A 15,580-nucleotide genomic window follows, 5' to 3' on the forward strand; every position below is an offset into this window, starting at 1 on the left:
TCCTCCCGATAGATGAATGGGATCTTTTTAGCATTTCAGTGCCCACCCTTCTGTCCCGTCATGGAAGGATGCCTTTTTAGCTGCCATTAGGTACATCAGGAGAGTCTCTGAGTCAGTGGCACTGTCATGCCATTCCCAGTTCCTGGTTTTACATCAGGATAAAGTGGTTCTCAGGTCTGTTCCTTCCTTCCTAAGGTGGTTTTGTTCATTTAAAATTAATGAAGAAATAGTCTTTCCTTCTCTCTGCCCCTCTTCAGTCCATGCCCTGGAGAAGTCCCTCCATAAGCTGGATCTGGTCAGAGCCATCTGAGTCTAAATTTCAAGGACTGCTTCCTTTCATCACTCTGATGCCCTAAACATCATCTCTGAAGGTCATCGTTGGGGGGCTCCCAATTTCACTATTGCCTGTTGGATTCCTTTGGCAATATTGGAGGCTTCCCTAACTGTTTGTACTTATATTGGGCCTATTGTTTGTACCTATATTGAGTCTACGCACCATTGTTTGTTGGGTTGGTACATATGTTGTTTTGGTTGCTTCTCCTACTGCTTCAACACTAACCGGTGTGCTTTGTGCCGGTTGGTGGGTATATACTGCTGAGGAGGAGCTATTTTCCTTTTTTGAATAGTGACAGCAGTATATACCCATGGTTACCTGTGTCCCCCAATGAAGGCTCCATGAAAGATTATACGGTGAGTACCAAAAATCCATCTTTATTTTCTAAAAGTTTTTGTGTAAAAGTGCCAAAACATAGGGGGAAAAAAACAATATAAATGAGGTATCGCTGTAATTGTACTGACTCGAAGAATAAAACTGCCTTATCAATTTTACCACACGCATAAAAATAAAACCCCCAAAAAACAATTCCTGAATTGCTGTTTTTTGTTAATTCTGCCTCCCAAAAATCTTAATAGAAATGGATCAAAAAATGTCATGTGCCCGAAAACCGAACCAATGAAAACGTCAACTCGTCCCACAAAAAACAAACCCTCACATGACTGTCAGCTGAAGTATGGAAAAACTATAGCTCTTGAAATATGGGGATGTGAAAACTAGTTTTTGCAATAAGTCATTTTTTAGTGTGTGACAAACACAATATAAATGTGGTATCGCTGTAATTGCACTGACCTGAAGAATAAAGTCGCCTAATCACTTATACCGCACGAGGAACGGTGTAAAAAAAATAAAACCAATTCACCTGCTGTTTTGTTCATTCTGTCTCCCAAAGATCGCAGTAAGGCTCAGAGCACAGTTATCCTGCGCTCACACCGGGGTTTCCATGTAAATCTCTGAAATACGTAATTCAGAAAGAACCCCCGGTGGAAGATTCCCTATAATGAGGTAGGTGAGTCACTGTGGGTGCCAAAAGACCTGTGATCTGGCAGTGTCCGTCGTTTTAAGATTGCAGAAAAGTGCTATCGTACGCAGTTTTGTGCACTTCCGAAAAGAAGGATAACGCTGAATAGAGGCCAGACTGAGTCCAGAATAACTGCTGCCTCATTATACTGAATGGATCCCTTTGGGGTTTCCATCTAAATCTCTGAATGATGTGATTCAGATGAAACCCCCAAGTAAGTGCTCAGCGTAGAATGCCGGATAAATGTGATCATAAGTGTTATGTAAAATGTTCCCAATAAAAGTTTCAACTCAATCCACAAAAATAGCAAGTCCACACTCAGGTCTGTCATCTGTTAACGGAAATATAGGGGGCTTTCACATTACTGGTAGCACAAAGGCTCTGGAAAAGTGAAATGGTTCCTCACCCTCCAAGAGGAATTCAGCAAATTCTGTGCTCTCAAATCCAAATGCCCCCCCCTCCCTTCTGAGCCCCAGTTTGTCTAAACCACATATAGCGCCCACGTATGGCATTTCTGTAGTGATGAGAGCCCGCCTAATTTACAAGTGCGTGTCTCCAGAAGCACGGGCTGGGCATAACATTGGTGAATGCAACGCACTGGTCACTAAAACGGCGGTTTGCAATTTTTCAGTCAGCAACATCCAATACTGCTTGTTCCTGGAGAACACCCATGGAGTCAAAATAGTTACTACACCTTTAGATAAATTCCCACAGGGGTATAATTTCCAAAATGGGGGTCACTTGGGGGGGGTGTCTACTTTTCTAGCACTTACTGGCTCTGTATATGGAGTCCGCAAACTGTTCTAGGAACATCTTGACTTCAGAAGGCAAATAGCGCTCCGTCCCTCCCGAATCTCTCTGTATGGCTAAGCAGTACTGTACATCCACATATGGGGTATCTCTACGTTCAAGAGACAAATTTCAGTGCTATTTTTTACCCATTTCCCAGTATGAAAATGTAAAACTTGGGGCTAATGCACAATCCTGGTGGTAAAAATGTAAATTATCTTTGCTTTACTGCCCAATGGTATAAAATTCTGAAACACCTGTAGTGTCAAAATCACTGCATCCCTCAATTAATTCATTGAGAAGTTTGTAAAGTGGGGTCACTTATGGGGGGGGGTTCTACTAACGTAACATGGCACCCTCAAACAAGTGCAGCAAAATCTGCACTGTAATATGGCGTTTCTTCCCTTCTGAGCTTTGCACTGTGTCTCAAAAGTAGTTTTCGGCCACATATGGGGTATGTGGGGAAAAGTCTTAGTTGCTTACCGATAACAGTATTTTTCAGAGCCCATGACAGCACCACCGAGAGAGGGGATCCGCCCTTCAGGAACAGGAAACCTACAGATACAAAAGGGCGTCACCTCTCCCACGCATCAGTTGGATTACAGAGCTCGAGAGGACCACCATGGGTAATGGCAAAATTATGTACAACACTTTAACAACTAAATATTTCTTACGTGTGAACCTTATAAGAGGAAAAAGTGCATGCCATAAAGAAAATAGAGGGATGGGGAATCTAAGGGTGCTGTCATGGGCTCCGAAAAATACCGTTATCGGTAAGTAACTAGGACTTTATTTGATCGCCCATGACAGCACCACCGAGAGAATTACAGAGAGTAATAACTACTTAGGGAGGGACTACAGCTTGCAGCACCCTTATATTGAAGGAAAGGTCTGAGGAAGCACCCAAGTTTAACCTATAATGATTAAAAAAAACGTGCTCGGAGAGGACCAAGTGGCCGCCTTACATATTTGGTCGATGGAGACTTCCAACCACTCCACCCACAACGTTGCCATGGATCGAGTGGAATGCGCCCTCAGCTTTTCAGGTGCTGGCCTGCCACTTGACATGTATGCCAACGAAATAGCTTCCAGTGTGCTTTTTAACACCCTAAGGCCCTTTCCGGTGCCTTGAAACAAACAAGGCATTGTCCTTTTTCCAGGAATCAGTAACTGACAAGTACTCTAAGAGACCCCTTCTAGGGCAGACCTGGGCAAGATGCGGGCCACATCCGGCCCGCCTGATGATTTTAAACGGCCCTCCAGCTAGCTGTCACTTCTGACAGCCGCCCCCGGCACCGCTCGGCCAGCCGCCAGACGCTTCTGAGGAGGACCGCTGGTGGCTGGAGTGAAGGCCCTGAGCTGATACGCATCGGCCCTGTACAATGTGAGCAGCAGAGCCGGGTTGAATATCGGTGGCCATCTTCCCAAGGCCGCGCGTGCGCAGATGGAGTGCTCTGCTTCACGGGGCTTCAGGAAAATGGCCGCGGGAGGCCGCAGGTGCGCAGATGGAGATCGCGGCGGCCATTTTCCTGAAGCCGAGTTTGCAGATTTAGATCTCGGCTTCAGGAAAATGGCACTGCACGTCGCTATGTGTTGTTTTGAAGAAAAACCGCATCCTGCAAAAGTGCTTGCAGGATGCGTTTTTTCTCCATTGACTTGCATTAGCGACACATTGCCACACGTCGCATCTGTCGTACGACGGTTGCGTCGGACCGTCGCCACCAAAAAACGTTGCATGTAACGTTTTTTGGTGCGTCGTGTCCAGCATTTCCGACCGCGTATGCGCGGCCGGAACTCCGCCCACGTATGCGCGGCTGGAACTCCGCCCCCTCCTCCCGGCACCTCACAATGGGGCAGCGGATGCGTTGAAAAACAGCATCCGCTGCCCCCGTTGTGCGGCGCTTCCACAGTATGCGTCGGTGCGCTGCAACGTCGCATTGCGACGTGCAGTGCACGACGCTAATGTGAAAGTAGCCTAAGATACTGTAAATTCGGACAATAAGACGGACCCGCATCTTATAAAAAAAAAATTTTCTGCAATTTTCACCCCAAATTTGGGGTGTGCCTTATGGTCCGGTGCGTCTTATAATCCGAAAAATACGGTAATTATATTAGTCCGGCCCTCTAAAACCATCCCAATTTCTCATGCGGCCCCATGGCAAAATTAATTGCCCACCCCTGATCTAGGGTGTGGAGCTTCATCTCTTTCTGGTTGGCGAGGAAGGATGGAAGAACTATTTCCTGTGTCCTGGGAAAACTGGAAGCTACTTTAGGTAAGTATGCTGGATCAGGCCTAAGTATTACCCTATCGTCATGGAACTGTGTATACGGAGGGAGTCTAGACAGTGCTTGGATGTCACTCACCCTCTGTGCTGACGTCAGTGCTACCAAGAAGGCTACTTTGAGGGAGAGTATTTTCAAAGAGGCCGATGAAATAAGCTCAAACGGGGCTTCCGACATGGCCGTGAGAACTAGGTTTAAATCCCATTGCATAAACCTATCCCTAACTATGGGCCTGGACCTACCTGCTGCCTTAATAAATCTACTAACCCAGTAGTTACCGGCGACATCGTAGCTAAAAAGGTCCCCCAGGGCCGATACCTGAACCTTCAGGGTACCGGTGGAAAGACCCATGTCCAGACACTTCTGAAGGAACTCAAGGATCCGGGCTATTGGGACCCCTTCTCCAACTTCAACTCCTGAGTTCTGTAAGAATTTTTTCCAGGTCCTGGCATAGATCCTGGTTGTAATTTGTTTTCTACTTTTAAGAAGGGTATTTATTAAGTTTGGAGAAAAACCTTTATTTTTTAATAACGACCGTTCAAACTCCACACCATTAGATGAAGGCCAGCCACCTGAAGATGGTAGACTGGGCCCTGGGATAGGAGATCTGGAATGTCTGGCAGCACCCAAGGGTCAGACACAGACATGGTCCTGAGGCATGAGAACCATGCCCTCCTGGGCCAAAAAGGAGCGATTACAATTACCCTTGCTTTGTCCTTCCTGATTTTCCTCACTACTAGGGGTAGCAGAGATAAGGGAGGGAAGGCATAAGCTAGACTGAAGTCCCATTTTATGAGGAAGGCATCCACTGCTAGCGGGTTTTCTCTGGGATCCAGTGAACAGAACTGCCTCACTTTCCTGTTCTTGGTGGCGAAGAGATCCACTGTGACCTGACTATCGGAGAGAACTCGCACATGATGACCCTGCAGATATACAAGAAGTTTTTTGACTGCCCGCTCTACTGCTGTTAATTCCCTCAGGTTATAAAATGGCTCTACCTCATGATGTTCCCATAGGCTCTGGCCCATAACTTCACCCATATGAGCCCCCCAACCCATAGGGCTTGCATCCGTGGTGACTACTCGGGTTATATTATACTCCCAGGGCACCCATCTAGATATTTTGCTCTGGTCGAACCACCATTCAAGGGATCTTACAGTGGTCCAGGATAAAGTCAGCTGACCTTCTTAATTAACCCACGAGAATTCTGTCATTCAACAAAACATCCCCTTGTAGTGATCTTGTATGAAACTGTGCCCATCGGACCGCGGGGATGCAGGATGAAAGAGCCCAACAGGGACATAGCTTTTCTGAGGGACATGGTGGTGTTGTACGAAAAAGCAGGGTGTGATTAATTAGTTAAAAATTAACTTTTAATGTGTTCATTTAAAATAGTATACCAAAGGTAGTGACAAAAATACATATAGGACTCACTGGGTATGATGCAATAATTCCTTTCAATGGTTTCTGATTGGTGCGTTAAACAACACAAAAGGGGAAAGAAGTGAACAGTCTCATCCTATTGTCATAATAGGTAAGACGGTAACCGTTATATCTGGTGCTATGTCTGGGGAGATGGCACATTCTCAACCATACAAATACCCCATCACTAAATGTCACCAGTTCTAGTAAAAACCCCAAATAAATAAAGTATACTTCCCTACGCGTTTCGTTTTCTTATACTCATCAGAAGAAGGTTCCGGTGTCCCTCCATTCGTGTGGGAGGTTTATCCAAAAAGTAGGGGTGCATCATACCCAGTATTGGGTGTTTGTATGGAGAGTATACACGGTTTACATTCATTTTGGTTTACTGAAAGACATTTGGTGTGAAATTGTTCAGTTCTCTTCAACTGCCAAGAGAATTGTGTAATAAGCCGCTAACAGATTGAGGTCTGTGGTATCGTGGTTTAATTGGCATTTCTTTTGGAATGTGATATATGTGAGTCCTATATGTATTTTTGTCACTACCTTTGGTATACTATTTTAAATGAACACATTAAAAGTTAATTTTTAACTAATTAATCACACCCTGCTTTTTCATACAATATTTTTTGATTGGTGGTCACAGCCTTTTATGGACATGGTGGGGTTGTTAGAGGCGTTTTGGACCTGATAACGTAGGCGAATTAATTTGTCGGGCGGTAGACGACACTCCTGATTTTGCGAGTCTAAAATTAGGCCCAAAAACTGTTGTACTCTTAGGGGCTGTAGCCGCGATTTGATATTTAGTATCCACCCTAAACATTCCAGGATGGACATTGCAGTTCGTAACTGACCCAAACAATGGTCTATTGTTTTGCCTACTATAAGGAAGTCGTCAAGGTAGGGGACAACAAGGATATCGGATTCACGAAGGTGGGCCATGACATCAGCTACCACCTTAGTGAACACACGTGGGCAACCGCAAGGCCAAAGGGAAGGGCGCTATACTGAAAGTGCCAAACTGATCCTCCTAAGAGAACTGCCACTCTAAGGAAACGCTGATAGGTTACATGAATGGGTACATGATAATAAGCATCTTTTAGATCCAACACCACCATGAAGCAGTTTTCTAACAACTTTATTGTTGAACTGATGGTTTCCATTTTAAACGGTCGTATTACAAGAAACTTATTGAGGGCCTTTAGATTAATTATGGTTCTGAAGGAACCGTCTGGTTTTCGGACCAAAAATAGGAGAGTAGAAACCGCTAACCCTCTCTGTTTCCGGTACTTCTACTAGGACCTTTTTATGACATAGCTCATGGATTTCTGATTCCATGGCAGCCTGTTCTAAAGAAGAGGATCTGAGGGGAGTAATCTTGAACCTATTCTGAGGCAGAGAATTCTAACTGAAGTCCTGATGATATTAGACTTAGAATCCAGTTGCTGTTGGAGATCTGGGACCAAGCCGGGTAAAAGGCCGCCAGTCTACCTCCAACAGGTACCGCTAGTCATTGGGAAGATTTCTTATGGTCTAGGGAAGAGCCTCCAAACATAAATTCCGTACCTTTCCTCTTCCTTTCATCCCATTTAACATGCTCCCTGGAAGGCCTCCTACGATAAAAGATTTTCCTGCTGAGAGGGCGTCTGTAGGAAGGGTTCGGCAAGCTGGGGAACTTTTTCTTATCATCCCGCTTTTTCTAAAAGTTTGTCTAAGACTGGACCAAACAGGTATTCTCCTTCACATGGGATGGAGCAGAGACGGGATCTGGCCTGAATATCCCCAGGCCAACATGTCAACCACAGCGTCCTTCGAGCTGCGTTGGACAGTCCTGCGGCCCTGGCAGCCATCCTTACTGAATCTGCGAAGCATCGGCCAGAAAAGCTGCAGCCCCCTGAATTATCGGCAAGGCATTCAGGATGGACTCCCTCTAAACTCAGTCTCTTAACTGGGAGTGACTCCCAATTGACCCAGCCAGACCATCTTGGATCTGGCTGTACAAGTAGAAGCTACCGCTGGTCTCAGGGAGCCAGCTAACATTTTCCATGTCTCTTTAAGGAAGGTGTTTTTTGTCTAGCGGATCCTTCAAGGAGCCCAGGTCCTCAAAAGGCATGGAAGATTTTTTTGAGGCCTTAGCCACAGCTACATGAAGCTTTGGTGCATTATCCCATCTATCTACCAAGGGATCCTCAAAAGGGTATCTATGTTTAAATGCTGGAGGTAAGTAGCCTCTTTTTTCCCGGCTTCTTCCACTCCCGGTTTACCAAGTTCTGAATGTTACTATTTAGCGGAAAGGACCTGCGTTTCTTAGGATCTAATCCGCCAAACATTAGATCCTGCGCTGAGCGTTCCGGCCTTGCATCTGCTATCACCATAATGGGCCTGACTGTTTTAACCAATTTGTGTATGCGGTCCAGGGAGAAGCAAAAACGGCTAGAATCCTCCTCTGAAGATAAGAGGATGAAGGTCCTGAAGAGTTTTCATCCTTTTTAAGGACAGCCGAGGGATCTGAGTATGAAAAACTTGCTCTACCCCCAGATCCCTTTCTCTTTAAAGACTCCCCCCTGGGATAGGGACTTTAAGGGCTCCTTCACCGCCGATCTTATAATCTCCCTCAGGTTTGTGGTGAAGTCGGAGGTTTCTTCTGCTACCGTTTTTCACACACAAGGCTGACATTTTTTTTTAGAGTAAGCTTCTGGCAGGGGGCATCTCCAGAGAGGACACTCCCTATGTCTCGATTTACCAGAACACTTCTTACCCTAGCAGATAGAAAAAACAAAGGAAAAAAGACTACATCACTGGGTGTACTTTCACGAAGATCTCTTACTAAAGCAACAGTAGTAGGTACCGTAACACGGGGGGAATTTTTCTCCGCCGGCACTGTGGATTCCTCCAACCTGGAGGAACTTCTGCGGCTGGATTGACCACTTGCCCGGTTACTACCCATTACCCGGATTTTTAGTGGACCGCACGGGGTCTATTAGAAGCCTGCTGCTCTGTAGCTTGCAGCAGCTGTTCCTCCTGCTGCTCTTGCGGGAGCTTCTGACGTATCCATCTTGCTAATGGATCAGAAGCAACCGCTGCAGCTTCCAGGATCTTCTTATGCCCCTTCATCCCCTGGGTATCCGGGTCAGCAGGTCTCTTGGCCAGGGGTACGCCCCACCCTCTGGACCTGACACGCCTCCCCCACCCGCCACATCCGCAGGCCGCGCCTCCTAGGACATCCCAGGAACGTCACCAGCCGAGCCCCCGGACCGCCCCCCTCCCCGCCATGTCACCCGCCCCCCCCCCCCCCCCCCCGACACCACCGGAACCAGAAACGCCGGATCCCAGGAAAGGAGCCAACGGATCCTTCAGGGGGGATACTTACCTTCTCGTGCTGGCCCTCCGGAGAAGGAAACCTCCGGACACCTGTCTTACACCTCTTGTGTAATTTCTCCTGAGCATGCCGTGGGGACTAACATTTTTTGAGCACGCCAAAGTCACTGTTAGTACATGGTCAGATAACACCTTATCCAAGCACGTTCGCTCATCACTAATAACTAGCCAAGCTTTAAAGGGGTTTTCCACTACTAGGATATTTATTACCTCTAATTATTTTAGAGCATTAGAATTGGCTTTGTGGGGTTCCACAACTGGCACTCCCACTATTCAGCAGTGGGTGGATGTAAACAGTGTACAGAGCAGAACACTACCGTTCTGTTACAGTTTTTTGTCCCCTGCCAGGCACTGCAAATCTACTCCTACTCAATCATGTATTTTATCAAGTCATTAGGGACCAACAATCAATGAAACAAGCTAAATCATCATTACATTGTTTGACTTAGCCTTTCTATTTCCTCCAGCATTAATAATACTTGACTGCTAAATAAAAGCTTTGTCAACTACTCAGGACATTGAGACATGAGAACAGGTGGAGAAAGCTAAGTGATTATTGTACAGCAAGAATGAAGAGAACAGAAAATCATGTGCTTTGGGAATTAGGACATTTCTTTGTCATTCTTTTATATTGACTTTGTACACAGTATTGTAATATTCTCATCACTTACATTATGTGCAAAACAATAGATTCTGATCTGTAGAACCCGGCAGCAGCTACTAAGACAGGTCCTACTCCTTAGGCTACTTTCACACATCAGGTTTTCAGTGTCAGGCTAATAAATCCGGCTAATTTTCAAAAAAACCGGATCAGGCGAATGTTGCCGCCGGATCAGGTTTTTTTCCCATAGACTTGTATTAGTGCCAGATTGCACCCGGATGACATTGCGTTTCGTCCGGTTTTCGCCGGATCTGGCAAATCTGCCGCTTCCGGTTTCTTGAAAAAACATCCATTGCAACGTTTTTTGTCTCTGGCGAAAAAGCCTGAAGCGCTTCCGGCTGTTTGCTACAATGAAAGCCTATGGGATCCGGAAAAAGGCAGATCCGGCGGCCTGATCCGGTTTTTAAACGGAGCATGCTCCAAATTTTTTTTTTTATCCAATACTCTAGATAGGCTAGCCGGATCCGTCAAACAAACGGATCCGTCGCATCAGTTTTTCAAAATCTGCACCGGATCCAGTTTTTCCAACATTCGCCGGATTTAGCCTGACACTGAAAACCTGATGTGCAAAAGTAGCCTTACACTATTTATTTGGCTGAAGCAGGTAACCGTGTTGGATTACTCTTCTTATTCTAAACTGCTTTACTCAAAGCTGGAAAATGTATATTGATTGGTTTGAGTGCCACAATATCAGCAGTTCAGTCCGTATAGACCAGCATGTGATGTGCACAGAGAAGAATGTGATCTGTCAATAAATGCTTTGGCGCCTTTGTGACCATTGAGGACTCTAGTGCTTGCTAACCATATCCTTGAGGGTACTGCTACTTCATTCCTTCAAGTCACTGCCCAATAAGGGCTAATAAAAATAAATTCCACCCTCCACCCAGGTAAATATATATTTCAAAATTCACTGTGTTCTTTCAATATACCAAAAATGGAGAGAATATCTGCTCCCTATCAGGGATAGGATTATGTTTAAACACTAAATAGTTAAAAACAAGAGTGGAGAATTTGTTTTGGGTTCCTCTTGCATGTTGGTGGAATGGAGAGAATTAATCTTCCTTGGGCACCAGGCTGGGGGCCACATGGCAACTTTGGCGGCATAAAATAGGTGAAAGTGACAAGCAAGTTGCAATAAGTTGGATTTTCTGCAGCTTGCTTGTCCTGATACTCTAGAGGTTGCAATACAACAACCACATTCATTCAGCTGCATTATACTGCCTTAGAGCAGCAGCAGACAAGCGACCTTTGGCCACGGGACCTGTGTGTGCAGCTCAGAAAAAGCATCTACTTAATATATGTTACTGGACCTTGTCACCAATTCGGTATGAGCACAAAGGCAGAATGCAAAGGGCCAAGATTAGGATTTATAGTGGTCACCTAGGGCATTCTTAGACTTCACACTTTGTATTGTAGTGGGCAAATTCCTTGTCAAATATGAATTACGACATAGGTAAAACCTTTAAAAGGGGTGTCCAGATTTTACCATTATCGAGATATGAGATGACAGTTGCTAGTCATTTAGTTCAATGGAGAGAAGAGAAGCTAGAGGCAGGCACAGACATTCCCCTCTAAGTTCTCCTGAAACGACAGTCACACTGTGGACCTTCTATCTCTTGCTTCCATCCACTTTCACTTGTGAAATGAACGTCACGGGATTTAGTAAAAGATTTTAATAAATGTGTTCATAAATAAACATGATACACTTTTAAATTTCAACAACATTACTTACATTAAAAAAAAGTATACATCTGACTCCATGGTGCAGGAGTGGGATAGACTTGCAATGCATTGATGTAAATGCATTTACCAGTGTAGTCTCCTATACAGTGATAACCCCATTTTTATGTTTCCAGTGCAAGGGGCATCTATTTTACAAAAGGAGATTTACAAGTGGTGTTTGAAGAGACCTAAGTTCTTCTTTGTACCTGATCTGGCTCTTTAACTATAACAATCTGTAGCCAGTAAATGGTGGTAAACATGTTGTCCTGTGAACAGTTAACATAAACTAGATTAAGACTGCTTGTGGGCATTCTACATAAAAAAAAAAAAAACACCTTACAACAATGGCACTTCTGAAGGCTTGTATGTTAGTCGGATCCAAAGCTTTGGACAAAATTGTCCAGTGGCACAACAGTGGCGATTGCCTGATAGATTTGCCCTGAATCACTGTATATTTGTTCAACAGGCCACAAAACGTCATGCTATGCTGGATCATCATGTGCAGAAAGGAGCTGTGTCAAAATGAATAAACATATATGTCTGCTCAGCATGCATATGTTTCATGTAAAAAGCAAATTTAAACATGCTTTAGAAGTGGTCACGTAATGTTGGCTGCACTGCCTTCTTTATCTGTACATGGAAGGATCAGCAGTTCACCCCTCATCAACTTGAAAAGTAACACTGGCATCAAACATTGTAAATAGAACTTTCAAATAGTCATATACAAAAATATTTCTGCATAATGTATGACAAATAATTTTTTTTTCAATCAGATTTTGGAAGGCTTCTATGTTCTGGGTGGTCCACTTCTAAAGACACACAAAGCTCAGAAATTGAACAGTTTAAGAGCCAATACAATAAACGTTACCAAGTATATGCCCTTGGATTTTCAGGAAGTGTCCTTGAAAGGTTAAACTTTTGTTCCAGTGTCAACCTTTAACACACAGCTGGTGTATGTAATGCTGGAGGAAGTCTTGATATAAAGGAGGCCGGTCAACCTCAAACCTCTAATTTTAAGGCCAATTTTGTCTTTCAGTTGCAGCGTTAAGAAATATCTAAATTACTTTTCATTAATTAGCTGATTTTCTGAAGCAGCTTTTCCTCTGTTTGTCCAAACTGTACAATTACAGACATTTCTGCTATGAACTGTTCACAGCTCTCTTTAGTAACTTGCTTGCAGAATCTCAGGTCTATCAGACAGATGTTGCCGCATCGTTTGAAGTATGTCAGGCACTGGTCTGTAACATTATTGCAGCCTGTGGGGGAAAAAAAATACGTAAAAAAAAAAGAAAATCAGTAAATATAGTTTTACCTCCACCCATTCATTTATCATGTATATCTAGAATTAGAAGAATGTGAGTGTAAAGATGACTTTAGTCAAGTAAGAAAAAAAAAAAAATCAAACAACAGCTTTACAAAAAGCCTGATCTCCCCATTGTTGTGAAGGGGCTGCAAATATTAACCCCTTAGTGATGGAACAAAATTTTTGAAATCTGACCAGTGTCAATTTATGTGGTAATAACTCTGGAACACTTCAACAAATTTCAGTGATTTTGAGATTGTTTTTTTGTGACACATTATACTTTATGATAATGGTAAATTTAGGTCGATAAGTTTTGTGTTTTTTTTTTTATTAAAAAAAAAAAAATCAAACTTGGGAAAAAATTTAAAAATTAGCAATTTTCAAACGTTGAATGATTATCCCTTTAATCCAGATAGTCATACCATAGCAAAACATTAATAAATAACATTTCCCACGTGTCTGCTTTACATCAGCACCATTTATAAAATGTTAATTTTATTTTGTTAGCATTTTAGGAGGTTTAAAAATGTAGCAGTCATTTTTTATTTTTATTCAAGGAAATTTACAAAATTTATTTTTTTTAGGGACTTATCCATGTTTGAAGTGACTTTAGGGGTCCCATATATTGGAAAACCCCCAAAAGTTATACCATTTTAAAAACAGCACTCCCTGACATTGAAAACTGCTGTCAGGTAGTTTATTAACCCTTCAGGGGCTTTTCAGGAATTAATGCAAAGTGGCATGACAAATGAAAATCTGTATTTTTTACCACCTAAATACCTCTAACCTTTTAACAGATTACTACAGCTGTCAGACTCTAAGGCCGCTATTTGGTCATGAATAGCCATGGCAAACATCAGGACCACATCAATCATGATCTGAGGGCACCAATTTGGATAAAAAGGAAGCCCCCACACTCAACCATTTATAATGATGTAGTCACTATTGACAGCAGAATCTAAGGGGTTAAACAGATATGGACGGTGCAAACACTGATAATGGCTGTTGCACCAAGTTGTCAGCTATAGTGTACAGCCGACAGCTGCTGGATTGTCTCCTGTGTGGGGATGCTAGTCTCTTATATCCCAGGTCAGTTAAAAGACGTATCTGTGGTAATTAAGGGATTAAAACAGTCAACAGCTGGGTGAGGATATTTAAATACACCTATATGAAATCCAGAAATGTAAAGTTTCCATCTTCTGCATTCATTTGGCCAGATCAGTTTTGTCACACTGCAGACTTTATATGATTGTCCAAGCAAACCTCATAATCTCAATGTGATGTGGACGAAGTTAAGATGTCCCGACTAGAAATGGGCGAACCCAAACAGTAAAGTTTGGGGTCAGTACCGCACACCTACTGTTCGGGCACGGACCCAGAAGGAGGACTTCACCAGAAAGTCCGTATTACTGTTCGGGTTCGGCACCCTGAACATCGGGTGTTTCTCACACATGACAGCTTGGCAAGCACTGCCTCTGATCGGCGGTAACATCACTACCACCGGTCAGACATCCACTGTTCCCACGCTGTCAAATGACAGCTGTGATCGGAGATAAAAAGTTTACCTCATGTCACTGGTGTCAGCTGATCTAACTACTACTCCCATCATCCTACATCTGTTGTCACTACACTGTGTGCAGAATTATTAGGCAAGTTGTATTTTGATCACGATACTTTTTATACATGTTGTCCTACTCCAAGCTGTTCAGGCTTGAGAGCCAACTACCAATGAAGTAAATCAGGTGATGTGCATCTCTGTAATGAGGAGGGGTGTTGTCTAATGACATCAAAACCCTATATAAGGTGTGCTTAATTATTAGACAACTTCCTTTCCTTTGGCAAATTGGGTCAGAAGAGAGATTTGACGGGCTCTGAAAAGTCCAAAATTGTGAGATGTCTTGCGGAGGGATGCAGCAGTCTTGAAATTACCAAATTTTTGAAGTGTGATCACCGAACAGTCAAGCGTTTCATGGCAAATACCCAACAAGTGAATGAATAATAAACTTGGCACTCAAGAGTTCTTTTTGCAAGATGAAAAATAACTTTCTCGTTTATTGGTGCAACCAGTTCAGTAATTGATGATTTATAAACGTTTTCGGTCACAAGACCTTCATCAGAAACATCATATATGAAACTGGAAGCAGAGCAGCAACAATGTATAGGCCCAAGTGGCCTGCGCACAAGTGTTACCGGGCAAATTGACCTGGAGGCTCCTGGGGAGACTGTAAGGTAGGGCGCACTGGGGAGGCGAGGGTCCCGCTGTAAAGAAACTTGCGCTTATGCGTCCAGGTCGCAAGAAGCGTGTTGGGCAAAAAAGGCGCAAAATAACTGCCCATGAATTGAAGAAAATCAAGGGTGAAGCTGCCAAGATGCCATTTGTCACCAGTTTTGCCGTATTTCAGAGCTGCAACGTTACTGGAGTAACAAAAAGCACAAGGTGTGTGATACTCAGGGACATGGCCAAGGTAAGGAAGGCTAAAAAATGACCACCTTTGAACAAAAAACATAAGATATTTCTTGGCCCAGTCTTGACGTTTTATCTTAAGACTGACTTTTCAAAGGTTTTATGGACTGATGAAATGAGAGTGACTCTTGATGGGCCAGATGGATGGGCCAGAGGCTGGATCAGTAAAGGGCAGAGAGCTCCACTCCGACTCAGACGCCAGC

General features: G+C 43.7%; 1 protein-coding gene across 9 annotated transcripts in view; it reads right to left on the reverse strand.

Moving 5' to 3' along the window:
• Positions 1–11,546: 11,546 nt before the first annotated feature.
• The window catches only part of KDM2B (lysine demethylase 2B), a 292,449-nt gene continuing 288,415 nt past the window's right edge, over positions 11,547–15,580 (reverse strand). For all 9 annotated transcript variants that reach the window (XM_077293070.1, XM_077293063.1, XM_077293056.1 and 6 more), the window contains one exon: positions 11,547–12,866. In XM_077293070.1, the coding sequence (XP_077149185.1) occupies positions 12,685–12,866 (182 nt within the window). In that variant the 3' untranslated portion in view covers positions 11,547–12,684. The remainder of the gene's footprint in view (positions 12,867–15,580) is intronic.

This window comes from Ranitomeya variabilis, chromosome 1 (assembly GCF_051348905.1).
Source record: "Ranitomeya variabilis isolate aRanVar5 chromosome 1, aRanVar5.hap1, whole genome shotgun sequence".
In the NCBI taxonomy this organism is placed as follows: Eukaryota; Metazoa; Chordata; class Amphibia; order Anura; family Dendrobatidae; genus Ranitomeya; species Ranitomeya variabilis.